General features: G+C 39.8%; 2 protein-coding genes and 1 long non-coding RNA gene across 15 annotated transcripts in view; 1 reads left to right on the forward strand and 2 right to left on the reverse strand.

The window, feature by feature from the left end:
* The window catches only part of AFAP1 (actin filament associated protein 1), a 120,586-nt gene extending 117,362 nt beyond the window's left edge, over nucleotides 1–3,224 (reverse strand). The window contains exons 1-2 of one of the 3 annotated variants that reach the window (XM_035547119.2): nucleotides 3,109–3,197; nucleotides 279–464 (exon numbers count right to left, since the gene is read on the reverse strand). The gene's annotated coding sequence lies outside the window, so the exon portion shown is untranslated. Of the gene's footprint in view, nucleotides 1–278; nucleotides 465–3,108 lie in introns of all 3 variants that reach the window. The other 2 variants (XM_035547116.2, XM_035547120.2) reach the window with 2 other exon arrangements.
* Nucleotides 3,225–3,279: 55 nt separating this feature from the next.
* LOC118248368 (uncharacterized) lies at nucleotides 3,280–16,892 on the forward strand. Its single transcript, XR_004778731.2, has 2 exons — nucleotides 3,280–3,708; nucleotides 15,364–16,892. It is a non-coding gene; the product is annotated as an uncharacterized LOC118248368 (long non-coding RNA).
* ABLIM2 (actin binding LIM protein family member 2) overlaps nucleotides 15,610–18,176 on the reverse strand; it is a 139,816-nt gene continuing 137,249 nt past the window's right edge. For 10 of the 11 annotated variants that reach the window (XM_035547244.2, XM_035547242.2, XM_050710415.1 and 7 more), the window contains one exon: nucleotides 15,610–15,759. In XM_035547244.2, coding sequence (XP_035403137.1) covers nucleotides 15,646–15,759 — 114 coding nt within the window. In that variant the 3' untranslated portion in view covers nucleotides 15,610–15,645. The remainder of the gene's footprint in view (nucleotides 15,760–18,176) is intronic. The other variant, XM_050710414.1, reaches the window with a different exon arrangement.

Genomic DNA, 18,176 nt, shown 5'->3' on the forward strand with positions numbered 1-18,176 from the left:
AAAAACTTTTGCTCTAAGACCAGCTTAGGACACTTAGCAAAAAAATTAATTCCTCCAAAATTTCAATACATAACTATTAAGGAAGACTTAGGAGCACATTCAGGACTCATTTTTTTTTTTCAGTCCTGGTTCACAGTAATGCTGTAGTGCTTTGATTATCTTCCATTTTTCTGTTATCTTTCATGGGTCTGAATATTAGGGTTCTGGGAGCCTAAGAGTATTTGGTATTGGGATATATTAACCTGGAATATTATCTACTGATTGTGTAAAATGCTTACCTGCCCTGCCCAGACAGAAGTTCCTGTGCCAAATGAGACATGGTATTTGCCAATAAACTGATGAATCAGTGGAAATCCAGGGCCATACCACTAGCTAGGTGTCACTCACATGTAAAACAAGTCGAACTGCGTAACTTCAGGATGCATGAATTTTTCAAGGAGTTGACACCGTAGGCTTTGGTGCGACTAGAACCACAATAACACAGAGTTAACTAAACTGTTTGGGAGTTTGGAAGCTAAGTTCTTGCATCCCACCCTCCCACTTCAGCCAGGCAGAGATCTCCTACAGATGAACACAAAGCACATCCATTCTTCCTCCTCGCCCCATCCACACCACACAAAGAGCACAGCTTTGAACAGTGCAGTTAACCAAGCAGGCCCTTGCTTACCCATACTCTCATTGACTTGAGTATCAGATATGAAACTTTTGAAAACGGACGGAAATTAAATTGACTGACTCCAGATTGCATAAACCAGCCCCGAAATGCTGGCTCTTTGTCCTGAGGCAACGTCTCAAGGAAGTCTGCAGTGAGCAGCTGGGCAAGACAATTCCTGTTGTGACCTTACAGAAGGCTCCCTTTGCACCACTGAAAGGAGCAGCACCATTAGTCACACGTGTATCAAACACAGCCTGGCCCCACTGAGATTGCAGTGACACTTGCAAATGTTTTTGATGTCTCTGAAAATCTCTCTTCAATTCTGAAAGCTGCAGGAGATGAAAATAAAAAAAACCCTTCACACAGGTTGCAAGATTTTAAGTCATCTGAATGGCTGACCTATTGAATTGTCTGTATTTTTCCCCTTTTTGCTGCCACTGCTTCAACAAACACTGTGATTTTGACCCCAAAGACCTTCCAAATCCCCTTATCTATAGATCTACCTGAGAACCAGGAGCATCACACACCACTTTGAGTTTTGCTGACATATTTCCTGGGAAACACCAAACAGTTCCGTGTATCACCGAAGGCAGTGCATGTCTGCTCATTGTTCTGCGTGCAGGCTTGTCACTGCGATCACTGGGTATTCAGGCACACAAAGAAATCCGTAGATGCTTTTTTTCAGAATTCATCTCAAATGCTTCTTAGCCCCATCTGGTGCCCTATAGCCCTAGAAAGATAGGATTGCTTTCCCTCCAGCTCTAATACAGGACTCGGTTCTGTTCCACCCCATTTCCACCAGGAAACATGAATTGTTCAAAAGGAGAAAGCAATTGTGCAGCTCTTCCTGTGGAAACCACCAGGAGGCATAAGGCATGACTGAAGGGCACCAAGTGCCCATATAGGAGAGCGCTGATGGATGGATCCATCTGGCTGCCAAGCTGTTCCCTTGTCCCTCTGCCCCAGCCCTTCCAAGGGAAACAGAGGAGAAGCCTTTCATAATACTGCCATTTTCATACAAAAAAAGTGTGGCCCTGCAACACTTGGAGCCCACGGCCACAGAGCACCTGCGAGGGTGAGACACCGCACTTATGGAAAGAAATACCTCTGCGAGCCGACCCAGTCTGTGCTGTGACATTTTTCCTCCCCTGGAACAAAACAAAGAACTGCACAAAGAACAGCAGAGCCCATCAGCTGAGGAAGCTTTGGATTGCTGTATGATATCGAATTAGATCTTTCTCAAAGCAAGAAAGCTGATAAAATTATAGGCAGACCTCAGCTGAAAAGATCAGTCATTGCACAGATACGACATATAAAACAGGCACAAACACAGCAAGCGTTTGTTGCATCAAACTGTTCACAGAGGATCCAAAGGGAAGATTAGCTAAATACTTTTCTTTTCCTGACATTTGCCTTGTCTTGCTTTTCGGAAGCGTGCATCCATTCACCCACATGGTGTTTGGGTGCAGGTGAACGCCTTGCTTTCTGAGGGCTGCCTGCCTGAATGCACCAATTCCTTCGACTCCAGAACTCATAGTTTATAAAGCAACGTCTGCTTTTGGCTGTTTATCCAGCTCTGTCTTTTGCCGCCCATTATTTTCCTACTGGCTAAATCTTTGGCAAGTTTCCTCCATGCCTCCCTCCCCATACACAGACAGAACCGTCAAAGTGAAAATCGAGTTTCCAAAAAACCTCTCAGTGGAAGAAATCAAAATACGTCGCTGCGAACTGAATAGCCTTCTACCAATCACACGCTGCTTTTTAGTTTTAACCTTTCTGTTAAACAGGAAATAAAAAGGAGGGGGTCAGATGGTGAAGCCAATGGGATAGATCTGGAAGGCCGGTTCTTTTCGCCTTTGCCCTTACTGAATCCAGGACTGTAACATGATGCAACCTCCCCGCTATGATGAAACGGGTTTGAGTGGCAAAGTCTGCAGAGAGACCACCTCTTCCCACCCTAAAAGGCAGAAAATAATGCAACTCGCAGCTGTACAAAGCAGCAGCCCGCCTGCGCCGGGCTCCCCCGGCAGCCAGGCTGGTGCCTTTCTCTGGGACAGGGGTGCGAGTTTCTGGGACGGCAGGAGGAGGGTTTGGTTCCGGGGGGTCTCAGCCGGGTTTTTTGCCCCTTCAGAGCCCGGGCGAGCACCGCACGGCGCGGCGGTGCCGGGGCCGAGGGGAGGCAGCCTCCGCCTGATGCTCGGGCTCGCAGCCTTTTCCGTGCTCTCCTCCCGGCCAAGAAAACGACCGAGACTTCACGTCTTTTTCCTCGCCCCTGGGCTGGAAAAGCTCCCAGCAAGCCCACAGCTTTGCCTGCTACCACTGAGCCCGGAGCAGCGGAGCCCCGGCAGAAAAAAAGCCCCTTTCTGCGCCCAGCCCTTCCCTCCCCTCCATCCCTCCCAGCCCACGGAGCTGGGCAGGGGGATGCTGCCCGGGGGCAGCGGGAGCCGTCCTACCTTGCGGGCCGTCCTCGCCGCGGCTGCCGGCACAAAGCGGGCTCCGCGCAGTACCGGGGGCGGGCGCAGCCCCGCGGAGCGCAGCCAGCGCCGCGCCGGGGCGGGAGCGGGAGGAGGAGGAGGAGGAGGAGGAGGAGGAGGAGAGGGGGGGACAAGGGAGGGGACAGGGCCGGGGAGGAGCCAGCGGAACAAAGGCCCCCGGTACGGGATTTGGAGGGGGTGGGGGCAGGTGCGCGGTTGTCCCCATTGGAGGGGAGCAGGGCGCAGCACCTCAGGGCAGGGCAGCCCCAAGCAGCCCCGCTGCCAGGCTGCTCGCCCGCTGGGGGATGGAGGCTGCCCCCAGCCCCCGGGAAAGAGCCGCAGCTCGGTCCTTTCCCTGCCCTGGTCCTGGTCCCGGTCCCGGTCCCGGTGCCGGCCAGGTGATGCTCTACTCCAGCTTTCGGCTGCGGGGCACACCGAGCATGTTGCCATCTGTCTAAAGTCACGATTTAAGACCTTTTGTTAAAATGGTGTAAAATCACGCACAGAGCCAACATTGATTTAAAACCAAGCGCTGTCATCTACTTTTGGCACAAGACAGAGGAGAGGCAAAAGCACAAGGTAAGGCTGGTTGTATCAATTAAAGTTTTTATTGAAAGTTCCCTCGGAGAGCTTAAAGCAGGTTTCGGTTTTTGACAAGGCTGCAGGCTGAACCTGTACACAGTGCCATGGTGGGTAAACATGTTGCAGCTTTGATAAATTCACATTTTTATTTTCTTCTCTTTCCATAAAGAAATTGGAAAACTGAAGCCACAGAAACGTTGCTAAAGCAAGAGCATCAGTTTCTTCATTTTTAGTCCACCGGGTGTTAGAATATCTTTAGCTCTCCTTCAGCTGTAACAGTTGGCTACACAAATGTTCTCTTGCAACAAGTATTTTTGTAGCATACTATATGCAAGTTCATCCTTCTGTATAAGCATGTAGCTCATCTGTGAGTATACAGCTCATTAAGTCTTTAAATTTGGTGAATAAAACTCAGTTTGATCTCACCAAATTTGATGTGGTCTGCTATCTGGTTTTATCATCCTCAGTCATTGCAATAGGGTGATAACCAAAGTAACAAGTTAGACCAGGGAAAGTTCTATTTATTCAGCATTTACAGTGCTTGACCAGTTAGGAAATGGATGAGCTCTCTGTGGCCTAAAACAGGAGTGCTTAATTCATGGCCTCGCCTTGTCAGGACAATTTATCGAGCCTCAATCTCACTTCCAGCTGCTCCCTTCCTTGCGTGCCTTTGGGTATGGGCAGGGAAGTAATTGCTGCCAGGATGAGCTCTTCCAACAGCAGCAGCCTGCTCCTACCTGCCTTTTTGCATTACGCCTGTTGGGAGCTGGCAGGAAGGGGGTCTGGAGTGCTTAGAAGCAGTGATTTTTCTGGCAATATTAAAGGGCTCTGTCGGCCTTGAAAAATTAAACCGCAGCTCCTCTTCTCCACAGTTCAATTGCTTTCAGCTATTGCTGTCATAGAGCTACTTGATTAGTATCAGGACCTGCAAAATGTGAGAGCTAACAAGAACAGTCCAAAACAGTTCGCTGGAAAAGTCAGAACAGGTCTTGGCTGCTCTGGCACATGCAGTGTAATCCGTGCAGAGTACCACTGACTTGTACAATTGCAGCGAGCACTTCTAGGATGCACTGGCTTTGCTGCTTCTGGACAGATGAATTTTAATGCACACATTACATTAAGTAACTTTTCAATGCTCAACCTCTGCCTAAGTTGTGTGCCCGCTCTGCAGTCTGTAAGCGGGGTGCCTGGGGCTAGCCGTACTGCAGAGCATTTCTTCCAAAGAAATGTCTTGAAGATGTTATGAAGCTGTTATGACAGTGAGATTAATTACTAGTTAGTGTCCCAGCTCTGGCAACAAAACAAATCAAACTTCCAGTGGTAATTTCTGCAGCCTTTCCAGAGTGGATTCAGAGACTTAAAAGCTCTGCAACAACACAGACAAGACAACAAGCACTTTATGCCCTATGCTGGGTGAGAGTGTGAGATAACAAGGTGCTTGTCCTTAGGCTGTTGGAGAGGCTGGTAAGGACTTCATGTCTTCTGGTGGTAACTCCATAGGGACTAAAGGATGGGACGTTTCTCATGGAGATGAACACTAGCCAGCACAAACCATTCCTCTTGGAGACAAACACCCCTTAAAGCTAAAGGGCTCAAAAGAACTTTTTCTCATTTGAATTATTAGTTTCCACAATCCATCATTTTTAAATGGCATTTTTCCCCCCAATTCTGTGTTTGGCCATGTGCATTCTGTGAGCTACCTCAGCTGCAAAACTGGCCATAGAGATTCAGTGAATTTCTTTCCCATGAGTATTTAATGACACTATTTAAACACAAAATCTATTCTATACAATTAAAAGGAACAGCATATAACTCACCTCAAACACAACATGATCGAAATAAACCAATTGATTACTAAGGAGTTTCTTGCATGGAAGCTGAAGTCACTTCATTAATAGGAAACCTGTGGTTCACAGTAACTGTACGTCATACCTTGCACCCAATAAACTTCTTAAACTAATCATCTTCTAACACAAACCTCTACAAGGTAAATTGGTACAAATCCCCCCATTTGAAACATATGTCCTCCACGTTTGAAAAGTGCCTTCCAGTTTTAAGTTACAAAAATGACAAGTTACTGGTTATAACAAACATCCATGTGATGTTCCGAATACCATCTTTGTTCTCAATAATTGACAATAAATTGCCACTCTATCAAGAGTAACTTCATTAATGTAGGAATAGTCTTCGCAAGCTTTAGGCAATACTTGGTGCAGCCTTGATACCCTTATCTTCCTATAATCTTCTTAGCATTCTTAGTACTGGTTATCACACACAAAAAAATAAATCAATAAATAAAAATCATAGCAAAAAAAAGAAAGAAAAGAAAGAAAAAAAAGAGAGTACTCCTGGCAGTAAGATATCTCAGTATAGTTGTTTACGAGATTGGTCTTTAACTATCAGATAATCCCCAGTGCGTTGAAGGAAGCAAGTTATGACAATGACAGGCCATATTTATTATCTTTAGGAGAGTTATTATGCATGTTTGAAGATTTTTCTCCCTTGGAAAATCAACATTGGATGAAATCTGAGAAACACAGGCATGAGAAAAAAAAATCCCCAACCATTTGTTGAGATTTATGTCTTGTACGAAACTCCAAGCAATTTGGATTTGGCTCACTTAAGTAATGTGAAAAGGCAGGAAAACAGTACTTTAAGCATTTAAAAGCATGGGTCACTTTTTAAAAATACACTCAGTTACACTTCAAGTCTGCCTTGGACTGAGTCCATGAACAGACAGCTTGCTAGAATCAGAGGCCCCAAAACCTCAGCAAAATCCTTGTGGAAAAAAAAAAAAAAAGAAAAAAAGAAAATATTTTAGAAAAGCTAGTGAATGATGTAAGCGATGCATCCCCCAAAAGCCTGTGCAATACTTTTCAGTAAGACCTGTCTAGATGCCTAAACAAGAATATGGTTTTGTCAGTACCTCAGTGAAATCAAAGCTGTAAGAAGCAATCTGTACGTTCTTGTCATTTGGGTACCAGAAAGGCTGTCAACACAGTCGATCTGCCTCTTCCCCCCCGCCCCCGCAACTGGCAAAATGACACTTCATGTAGTGGCCAGACACTGCTCCACATCACAGACACTGGCATTTGGGGCAGGGGAGGTCAGGGCTTCATGGTGGCAGCCTTGATGCCACTGCCTCCAGCAGTGTCCGACCTTCTGTCTTCCCATCCTACTGGCAGGGGTGCAAACGGATGGTCTCAGGGCATTTTGCCTGAGAAGCAGGCAAAAATACTGTGCAATCTGGGCTGTCAAGACATGGAGTGATATTATGGTAATTCCCACTGTCTTCAGTAAAACATAATGATGGCAGGATTCCAAAAACAGAAAGCATGTTACGGCTTTTTAGAACAAAACTCATCTTCTGTCACCTTGAAACTGTGATTTTTCTGTAAGAAAAAATCCTTTCAGCTGTCTCAGAGGCTTGAGACATTTACAAACTAGAAGAAATGTCTTGTAAGCACAACAGAAAGCTATTTGTTGTGGACAAGGATTTGTTTGTTTGTTTTCTTTTATCATGTACTGTGATCCTGTTACTACCGACTCAATTATTGTTAATACCAAAACACTCAGCATCTTTCTGAATTTTTTAAGTGTATCTTTCTGAAGTAGCTCTTCAACAAGTTGTTTTTATCTGTAATCCCACATACTTTACAGGTTTGCTGGGGGAAGAAAATCAATTTTACACATACATTCAAAATTTGCTTGAGGACTCTCACTTAGCACTGAGTATATATGTGTCCTGCAAGGATTTCTTATATAGGTAAAATTCCCTGTCACAGAAATACCATTCACCCTCCTGCAGAAAGCAAATTTTAAAAAGTGTGCATCACAGAAACTTCAAGAAGAGAGATTATGCAGCTTTTAAATAACACATGCGCCTCTCCTGACTCTCTACACAGGTAGATCTTCTCCTGTGTAACAAAAGTACTTGCAACTATACTCTCTTCACAAATATAAAATAAACTATTGTCTTCATTCCACCATTAATTGATTCTGAATCAGGGTGACTGAAGGAATCACAAAAGCGCTGTATGCTTTCCAGAGTCTGAATGCATAGCTTGAAGGGGTTACTTCCCATTGATATCCTTCTGGTTGAGCTAAGCACAAACAACCCCCTCTTCTGATTCCACTTTCAGATGTTCTATACAACCTGACCTTTGTGGTGCTGAGCAAGTAATACTTCCACTGATTCCAGGGGGCTTAGCATTTGACAACTGACATTTTTAAAATGCTATGCTAAAATCCTTTTATTTTTTGCATATTAAACTCCTAGAATCACTGAAAAGCAGCTTCACCTTTGTGTAGTATGAATGTAATTTATTTATTTATTTTTAAGGCTGGCCTCATTATTTTTATTTTTACATTAAGGTCAAACATAGCAGGATAAGATTTCCTGTAAAACTTGCCTCCTCATCTCCAGTTTCTTCAAACAGAGGCATGACAGTGCCAAAAATGGAATCTCAGTCCTTCCCTGCCTCTTCTTTACCCTGCATTGTTCATCAACACATGAAACTCTATACCCCTCTTCTCCTTTATCATCACAATCACGGAACAACCAGTTCTTAAACTTACAATCTGTCAAAATAATGCCTGGGAAATCTGTTGAAAATCTCCACTATTCAGCTAAACCTCCTGTGTTGTTTTACAACACTGGTTCTTCACACTCTTTCCTCCTGAAGCTCACTTACATAAGCAATGGAAAAGCTACTTCAAGTTAATCCTTATTTATATCTTATTTACTCTTGAGTTGACTGACTGTGGTACAATCAGTCTCTTTTTTTTTTTTTTTTTTTAAACATGAGTAATTTTCTTAGTCCTTCAAGGAAGCATAGCCAGGTTTACTTTGATCCTTTCAAAAGTAATAAAGCCATGCTTTTTATGGTTTTTCTGCTCCAAAAAACATTTCTGATTTTTCCATTTATGTTAATGAATTAGAAGGATTTTGAAAGAAAAAGACATTATTTATGGTTGTACACATGCTACTCTAATGCTTGCTTTCTGTAGGAAATCAAAGTCTGATGATGCAGACTTGGCATCTTTGTAAGGTTTGCTTTACAAGTAGTAGGCCTCCTCATTTCTTATGGAATTTCCTACTTTTCCTTTTAATGTTTTGCCATTAATTTTTTAGTAAGCAAGACAGGAGTCAAGAAATTTTTCATACATACTTCTAATTTCAGAGTTAAGTATTGCCAAACTTATGATTATTAGTCATCACTGATTTTAGTCATCTGACGAGCACAGAAGACCTGAAACGTGCTAATTTATATAAGAGCCTATTTCAGAGGTACAAATGTAAAGTAAACGTGAAAGCACATAATCCGATATTTATATTTGTATAGGATATTTTCAAAAACACTTACAGGCTCTGGGTGAAGATATCTGCTTTGAAATTCAGCTCCTCGCAACAACCTATACCAGCAGTCCTGCTAATTACAACACCAGTATGTTCTGCAGAACCCTTTCATTTTAGCCCCTACTCAAAAAAATAAAAAACAGTAAAAAATACTTTGAGCTTCTGCTTCTACTGTGCGTTTATATTCTCATGTGTCATTTGGAAAAAAAATAAAAGTCATTCAGTAGCCTTTGATTACTGTTATTTTTATTGCACTAAACAAATAACCAGTTATTACACTGAAGAAAGGATTGAAAAAAAAAATGCCATCTGAACAATTTGATGTTGTTTATATTTTATTCAGTGACTCATACAGTGCTGCAGATACTGCCATTTACTAAATACTAGCTGGGAGATGAAAAATGTCTAGTATAATAGTGGAAAAAGTGGGGTGTCCAAAGCGTCTGTGTCCTTAACTTGAGAGAGTTTCTTTAAACCCCGAGTAGCAAAACCGTCAATTGATGAGAATAGTATTAACCTAGTTCCCCAACTACATTATTCCAGGACAGATAAAGAAATTCAGAAAATCCATTAGAAACCTGGATTGACTTAGCATCTAACATGTTATCTATTTAATTATTATACGGGATTGCAAGGATTGCGGTGGAAAAACTTAAAAACACTCTTAGAGTTCAGAAGCATGTCCACTCAGGCAAAGACGCTTGCAACAGCAGAGTTTCTCCAAAATGCAAATTCGTAGTAAAAAAGTCAAAAGTCATTCTTACCATTCTTCTTTCCCTGTCAGAAATAATAATATTAATAATAATAAAAATTAAAAGATGTTAGAATGTTTGACATAATACAGAGAATGTAATGCCTTTATTCTGGGTCAGCCACCTCCTGAACACAAGGTACAACGGGCTGAGAAGAATTATCAAAGGCACAAAAAGGTTTTAATTTCAAAAAAAGATTGAAAAGATTGCAATTTTTACTGGAAAGATGAGTTAGGGGATGCAATACTCATCAGAGAAAGTGGAGAAAACAGAAGAACAGCAGATCATTCAGGACAGTTTTAACATGATTCAGGACAGGAAATCAAGGATATGCAGATTTCTTCAAACAAATGGTAAATATATCATAGCTGAGACAGGAAAAACTCATCCTTGAATCTGTGAATCACTGTATGTGTAGATGATACCTAGGACAGCTGTCTTTTGCCTGATTTTGGTTTCTTACCTAGATCATTCTGGAGCAGCTGATGTCTGGCACAGAACTATTGGCTGGTCAAAATTTCTTGAATGATGCAGAGATTTGTTTGATTATTTAAAAAATGGAATCTTCCTACTACAAATGCCTGGATACATAGATGTCAGGATATCCAGCACTGAGGAGTAAGATGAAAACGTGCTAAGTGATCAAAGAGCACTTAGAAAAACAGGTGAAATTATTTACATCTCTTAGCTTTAATCAGATAGATGGTGGGTGTGAGGAGAAAAACATAACCAGCTGCAGTAATCCATCAAACAAACTTCAGCTTGCTGTGTGTGCTTGCAGCTTTACCACCAGAGAAGTAAACTACTGAGTCTTACTGTTTCAAAGGCATGTGTTCTTCATGAATATCACCTTTTCCAACATGGCTTTCTCAGAACAGAAAGAGTGAGAAGGGATGCAAAGACTCAAAAACCTTGAGCAAGCACCTCCAGTACTTGCATAGTTAGCCTGTGATTATTTTGTCATATGTCAGAGGTAGTCTGGATATGACAAAAACGCAAACCTCCAGTATTATCTAACATGTACAGGAGGTTTGCAGTCTGTTAGTAGGATACTAAAAAGTCATCTTTTTTTTTTTTTTTTGTCTTTTCAGATACTCAAGATAGCTGAAAAATGGTAGCCATGCCTGTGTGCTATCAAATAATTGGTCACGTCAATCTAGATATTAGGAAGCTTAGGAGAATATGACCCTGTTCCTCTCAAGTCAAAGGGACAGGAAAAATGACACTGGAGTCCATGCACCACGCATACGGCAGTGCCTAGGATCTCATCACTGCAAATAGCAGAGCTGTGAAAAGGCTAATAAAATTAACGGTCTGGGTTGATCACACTTGAGAGAATTTAAATAGGTGGCTCCTCATCAAAATGAGGAATTTAATACAAGGTGCCTCTCTTGCTGTGAGCTGCATCTTTTTTGCTTATGTAAAACTATCCTTGTCTTAGGGGATTATTAGATTCCAGGTAGCTTCTCAAAATTATGTATTTTCCTGTTTCTGCAATTCCAGCTTTCAGAGTACTCCACTGAACCACAAGGAAAAGAAATAGCAGAAGGTCAGACAAAAATGTCCAGCCTTCTCAGACAGCTATAATAGTAATCTGGCATGCCTGGTTTCCTATCTGGAATTGTTGGTCAGATATGCTTCAGCATTAGTAAGTCAACCACAAAAATCCATGTGTTCCTTTGTCTCAAAGAGTATGATGATGAAATAAGTTGGCTCTTTCATTGCTGTGTTTGAGACATGCCTTTAAAATACATGAGGTGAGAATTAGGTCATACATCAGGGTTGTCATGAACAGCTGAGACATACAAATCAGATCCAGGTATGAAAATGAAATCTCTGACAGAATTCCCTTACTTCTTGAACACATGTCAAGAGAGGTTCCTTCAAGAATTAAATTGATCCTTTTGAGCTGCACAGCTGAACCCATACTTACCACAATGCTGAAAGATAGCATTTCCTTGAAAACAAGGCAATGGAACAGTATCTAATGATAAAGGGCATAATCCTAAAGAATAGCCAATGATTTGCTGAGACACTGAGTTTCTTGCTGCCAATGTTGGAACATGCTATTAGATGGAAAACTCTGGCAAAGATTTATCTAATTATTCTGAAATGCATTTTCCATTTCATAATGCTATTTAAGATTAACATATGGAATTCTAGAAATAAACCAGAACATTGATTATGCACGTTAATCTATTCATGTGTAACAAGATACTCCAAGTTATTGAAAGTAGAATATATGACTAAAATTTCAATTTGCAATTTTTAAATGGGGAAAATATGATAAATTTTATAAAGACAAATGTTGTATTCTCTGGTAATGCCATGTTCTGGTTTATGGAGTTTAAGTAATGTACAGAAGAAGTAGCAGTGAAGTGAATTAAAACACTTTATGGCCCTTTTGCACAGGTATATCTGGCTGGTTCCAAATCCAGCATTCAGTAGCATGTCGTAAATGAGAATGATATGCTAGAAAGCACAACTAACTAGGTCTATAAACCATGTGACAGTAGATGCTTTAAATATAGAGTGATACACTGCCTTGTACCACCTGAAAAACAGAACAGCTTATTGAGCTATGCCACCTTTGCACAGAACAGACATCTACAGATCATTTCAAACTTCGGGGAAAATGAAATAAGAAGGATACACAAGCGTAGTTGTTCATCTAATGTCAGCAAAGGTTTTGTGTATGGAAGCCAAAATTCCTTTTTGGTTTCGCTGGCAGTAGGAACTTAAGTTGATAAACTGACTGTCTTCTGAGACATTTTTGTGTGTTTGGCATTGAATACATGCCTGTTTGGTGAGTATATAGTGAACACAACAAATTACTTTATCAAGGCCTTTTATGAGATCTGTGCAATTCAAAGTACCATCCTGATGGCTTGAAAGTGATTTGGTAACATGGGCTAAGAACTGCCAATGGTTGCGACCCTGATATTTCACCACATTATTGAGATTGCTGTCTTAATGTTTTCACTTGCACAAAAATTCATTTTGTCTAAGATTAGGTAGTTTGCAATGCATATGTCTGCAGCTGGATTGGCTTTCTTTATACACAGTGGACAGAAATATGATAGGTGCAATTCATACAACTGTTTTTTAACACTAGGACGTGATCAAAGTGCTTTTTTTTTCTCTTAACTGACCATAAAAGGGAACACAGAATGATGCCCACTGACTTGTAAGCAAATATAGGTGGATAACGGGGTACCATTCCTAGGTACAGTTGTGCATTGTCATAACAATTGGTGCTCACGAGCTAAAGCATAGACATGAGTATATGCAAAATAAGAATTGCATCTGTTTTAGCTCTGATAAAAATAAGGATGAGAACCTCCAGAAGACATTTTTAAGCTGTTGGTATTGTGACAGACTAACTGGCTCAAAACAGCATAAATGGGTCAAACAGAGCTCACATGCTTTGATTGTCCTCACTTGTCATCTGCCACGGATCTGTGTAACTCAAAACAGCAACATGGAGATCTTGATCACGTGTTGATTAGCTGTGCACATTTTCCTTGCACTGGTACAATAACTGCCGTGGTTAAGCAATTTTCACGTTATTTATGAAGATCCATGTTAAACCTGATCTGTACCTGTATGTGGATTTCTATGATCAACCTGCAATTTTTTCTCATTGAGAAGATGACTGTAATCAATCTGATGCCCCAGGAAGGTATAAATGAGGAGGGTGGTCTCCAATGGCAAAAATACTAATCACCATTCTCCAACAATTGCTCTCCTGGATTTAGATATTCATAGTATCCCATAGACTTTGCTGGTCACATTTTGAATTGGTCGATTTCAGTGTGCAGCCAGGTCTCACAAATATGCAACACATAACAAGCTATTCAGAGGTTGAAAAGCATTAGGGATGCTGCCTGCAGGTTATCAGGAGCTCTCAATTAAGAGTAGCTTACGGCCGTATACACTGAACACCTCCAGCAAAGCAGCTCTTGCCTGGTAAGGTATGCCCATTGCTAAATGGATCATTTAAATCATGACAAATTTTGCAGTAAATTGACATTCAGAGGTAAACTTCACAATAAAAGATATCCTTTCTCCTCGTTGAACAAATCTAACAGAAATTACGTATTAGTAACATAAATATTATTGGAAGAACCTATCCAGAGCAGCAATACAGTCAAAAAATTATACACACATATGAATATAGTCATCCAGTTATGTCTTTGTTTTAATGATTTTTTAAACATTTGTATCATCAGACAAAACATTTAGGTCATGAGAAAATATTTATTTCCAACAGCATGGATTTTGAAAGTTATTGGAAGAAGGCATGTTCAATACTATGATTTTTCTGATGCTGGGGCAGTTGAAACAGTGTGTAGTAGTGCATATATTAACCAGTTACTTCAAGGAAATGGCAAAAAGACATAGTGAAATAGGGAGTACAAACATTCAAGGCAGTAAAAATGCAGAATACTGACACATGGCTGAAAAATGTACTTTTGTAATGCTCTTTTAGTATCACACAAAACTAGCAACTCACTTTAAAACATTCTTTGTCAGCAACCATACTTGTGACCATATGAAATTATTCAATTTAATACAGTCTTTCAGCTGGAAGAGATAATAAGATCTAACGCTCATATCAAATGCTTAGATTTTGTTAGCTTTGTTATTTAAGATAGTTTCAAGGTACTGCACCGATATCACATAAGGTTGTTGTGTTTTTTTTTTAATTGATCTGTACAGAAACATGCAAATAGTAATGCATGAGGGTTTCATATATTTGATTATAATTTGATAGACTATTGATAGAGCACACCAAGCTTTTTTTTTGTTACATTTTATGCTGAACTGTTCCATTTCCACACCTACCAATGCTATTACAGTTCTCATGGCTTATCGTGATAAGCCAGAGAGTGGAGAAAGTAAAAATGTCTTTACTTAGAACATATATTAATGAAAAAAAAACTTTTATAGATAGATATCTATCTACATATAATTAAGATTACATGGTATTTTTATCAGCATGAAATGTAAAAAAAAAAGTCCCCCAAACATCCTAAAATAGTAGGAAAACACAGTTTACTAGCATAATAAATTCTTATGCCAGTTTTGTAATAAGGCTTCAGTTTTCCTGATGAATGGGACTACATTTTTAAGTAGGTTTCTGTATACATTTTGTCATTATAAGTGTTTTATGTCACAATATATTCTTAATAAAATAAAAACTCTTGTGCTGTAATTAAAGATAGCTAGTTACCATTCAGACAAATATGACCTTTTAGAGAGTAGGCTGTGTCTAAAGTATAAGAAGTAGAATTAAGGTGCTTCCATATTTTTTCTTTCATTCTTAAAAAGTACCACACATAAACATAAGCTGCAATAATTGCTTGTGGACATGCTTTTCTTTGGCTTTTACCACATTTTTAATAGCATGTGATCCCCCACTGGTGAATTTTATATTAATTACTCACTTGATCTCATAAAAATTGTATTGTAAAACATAATGAAACAATGTTGGATGCATTTCCTTTGTCACAGCTACACTTTTTCTCTTCCTTTCAGAATTTTGATTTGCATCAAGCAATAACTGCAAGCAACAATAAATTTAAAGCTAGATTTTTGCATGTTGTAAACTGGATAGGACCAGGAGTTACTGACAAAACCAGCTGGTCATGCAAGTTTAGCAAATTCTCTGTATTCCAACGCATTGCCATCTAATCTGTCCTGTTTCCCCTGACACATACTAACACAATGAAGCTGGACAATGGTTGAACAGCAAGTGCATGTGATAGTTCTGGCAAGACTATTTTTGTTTTGATTAAGCACATATTTATCCATGAGGGACTAGAAAAGCAAGGCCTTCTTCTTCAGGTCATTCCGCTTCCAAAGTGCCAGACGATCAAATTCCTCAATGCTCATTTTGAAGACTTCCTGGAACTCTTCAGGGGACAAATGCCTCTTGAAAATGAAAATACAAAGGCATCATTAAGCTCTTCTGTGCACAGGAACATTTCTGCCCTTCCTAAGTTTTAAAACACACCACAAAATAATGCATTTGTATTTACATTTAAATTCCCAAATTCTGGAAGAAAACACATCAAAACCAAATCAGCTTACAACAGCTGGGAAATGAAATCGTTAGCATTAGCAACTTCTGAAAAAAACAAATCTTTTCAATATAGTTCCAACTGAGTAGAAGCTACAGTCTTCAGGAAGAAGATGTATTTATACATGATATGCGATGACAGAGCACACTGAGACAAATTTAAGCGACTCCAGGACTTTAAAGAAACTATTAACAATGTAATTTCAGAGTTGCATTTGTTTTGCCTTGATCTTTAATGAGAGCAATGGACATCACACTGGTTTGTTAATAGCAACCTTGTAACAAAGGAGAGAGCACACTGCTAAATTCTTAAATCCAGAATGTGATTATCCATGGGGATAGACTTGCACCAGGAGCCCAAGTTGGATAAAGCTTTTTTGAAACACCAAGAACTATGCTTTTATTTGATGTTTTCATATATGAGACAAAGACAAAAAGGAGAGAAAAACAACATTAAGAAGGAGGTAGGATAATGAATGTATATAGAGTTTGCCTAACAATTACTAGTATACGTGCAGAAAAGGCTGAAAAGATAAATGTATGAATTAGAAATGAAAAGCATACAAAATTCTTTCGATAACTGTGGGCTAACCCTTATTCAAGCATTGTAGTACCATCAATCAAGGTTCTGCTTCCATTGTCTTAAGCACATGCCATCTAAAAGGGACAGATTCAGTGCAATGAAAATTACAAATTGATTTTTTTTTAAACACATCCTCTCCTTTTCCACAAAACTTTCCTTGAAACCTTTCTGTTATTATCCAAAATTCTGGCAGGGAGCATGCTAATATGCCCTGATGATGCCACAACGGTTTACCTGACTAGGGTGGACATGACCTCGCTGGCCCTATCTTACACAGCTATTTTTTTGACAAATTTGAAAGCAAAATTTTACTTTCCACTTATTAACATTGAGTTTGTCTTTGTAATGTAAATTACACAAGGAAAATTAATAAAATTGTTTGCAAAATATTACTATATTTAATTACTTTGAATGGTCATTGTGGGCCCTTACAGTTTCCTAAAAAAGGACAGCCTTTCTATTTTTTTTCCCTTGAGATTCCACATTTTCAAATCAACACTGACTAAAGAGTTTGGAAGTGAGCCATCATTCTTCATTTGACCAATGATAGCAACCCAACATAAGCACTATGCATAGCATGGAACAAATACGCCATGCATATTTGGCAGAGGAGATCCTGTTTCACATGGAAATCAGCAACATCTGACAATGTATTTTAGAAACAATCTCTCACTGACAGAATTTAATTCTACTGTGTTTGGAAAGAAAAAGAAACTTCTCTCTCCACTAACTTCATTGTATTTTTCTGGTAACCTAGTGGATAAATTCTAGCAAGCTTAACTTATTTTCTCAAACTAAGGAACATGTTTATGAGCTGTGGGGTTGGAAAAAAAAAGTCTGGATGAGCAAAAGGTATCATAGCTTGTTTTATCTTGCTTCTAGACTGTGGATAACTCTTGAGATGCCATCTCAGGAGAAATCAGTGACAAACTGTAGTTCATATTCCAAAAGAAAATCAGAAAGCTTATACCCTGCAGGTAAATCCAGTGACCATTATTCAAAACCATAGTAAACTAAGATTTTAAAAAGAATGCTTTCTCCTTTTTTTTTTTTTTTTTTTTCCTGAATTGTGTTACAAGATTTCTTCCTAGGAATTGCTATGGTCTCATCAGATCTATTTCAACACTGAAAGAAAACCCAAGTGCTACATCAGGCCACAGGTCCTTTCTGCAAGGTGCCGAATACTTGCTACAGCTCACCACTGCAAGAAGCTTGCCACCAACCTCAAAAAAAAGCTCTGCAATTCTCCCTTTCCTCTCCAAGGCAAAACTTTCATATTTATCATTTTGCTCTGCCCTCAGAGTTAATGAGCTTTCAGTTCACATGCATCTATCCAAGCCAATATAAATTAGATATGCTCTCTACTCCTGCTTATATGCAGATGACATCACTTTCATTCCTTGCATGCACTAATTTTCTAATTCTACTAAAGTTTGGTTTTATACCAGCAACATTTTTTTTTCCTCACAGAATTTCTCGGTGCAGCCTGCTCCAAAAGCAGCTGAGAGTTTCCAGTCCAGGAATACCAGCTAGTAGCAGAGATTGAGATGGGGAAAGGATGAGCTCTCTTATTTCTACCTCCCACTCTACTAAGCAGTTACTTTTTGCTTCTAATTCTCCTCTATATACTGTCCCTCATCTCAAGGACTAAGTTACCAGACTGCAATATCAGCAAAGTTTTTTACA

This window comes from Cygnus atratus, chromosome 4 (assembly GCF_013377495.2).
Source record: "Cygnus atratus isolate AKBS03 ecotype Queensland, Australia chromosome 4, CAtr_DNAZoo_HiC_assembly, whole genome shotgun sequence".
Lineage (NCBI taxonomy): Eukaryota > Metazoa > Chordata > Aves > Anseriformes > Anatidae > Cygnus > Cygnus atratus.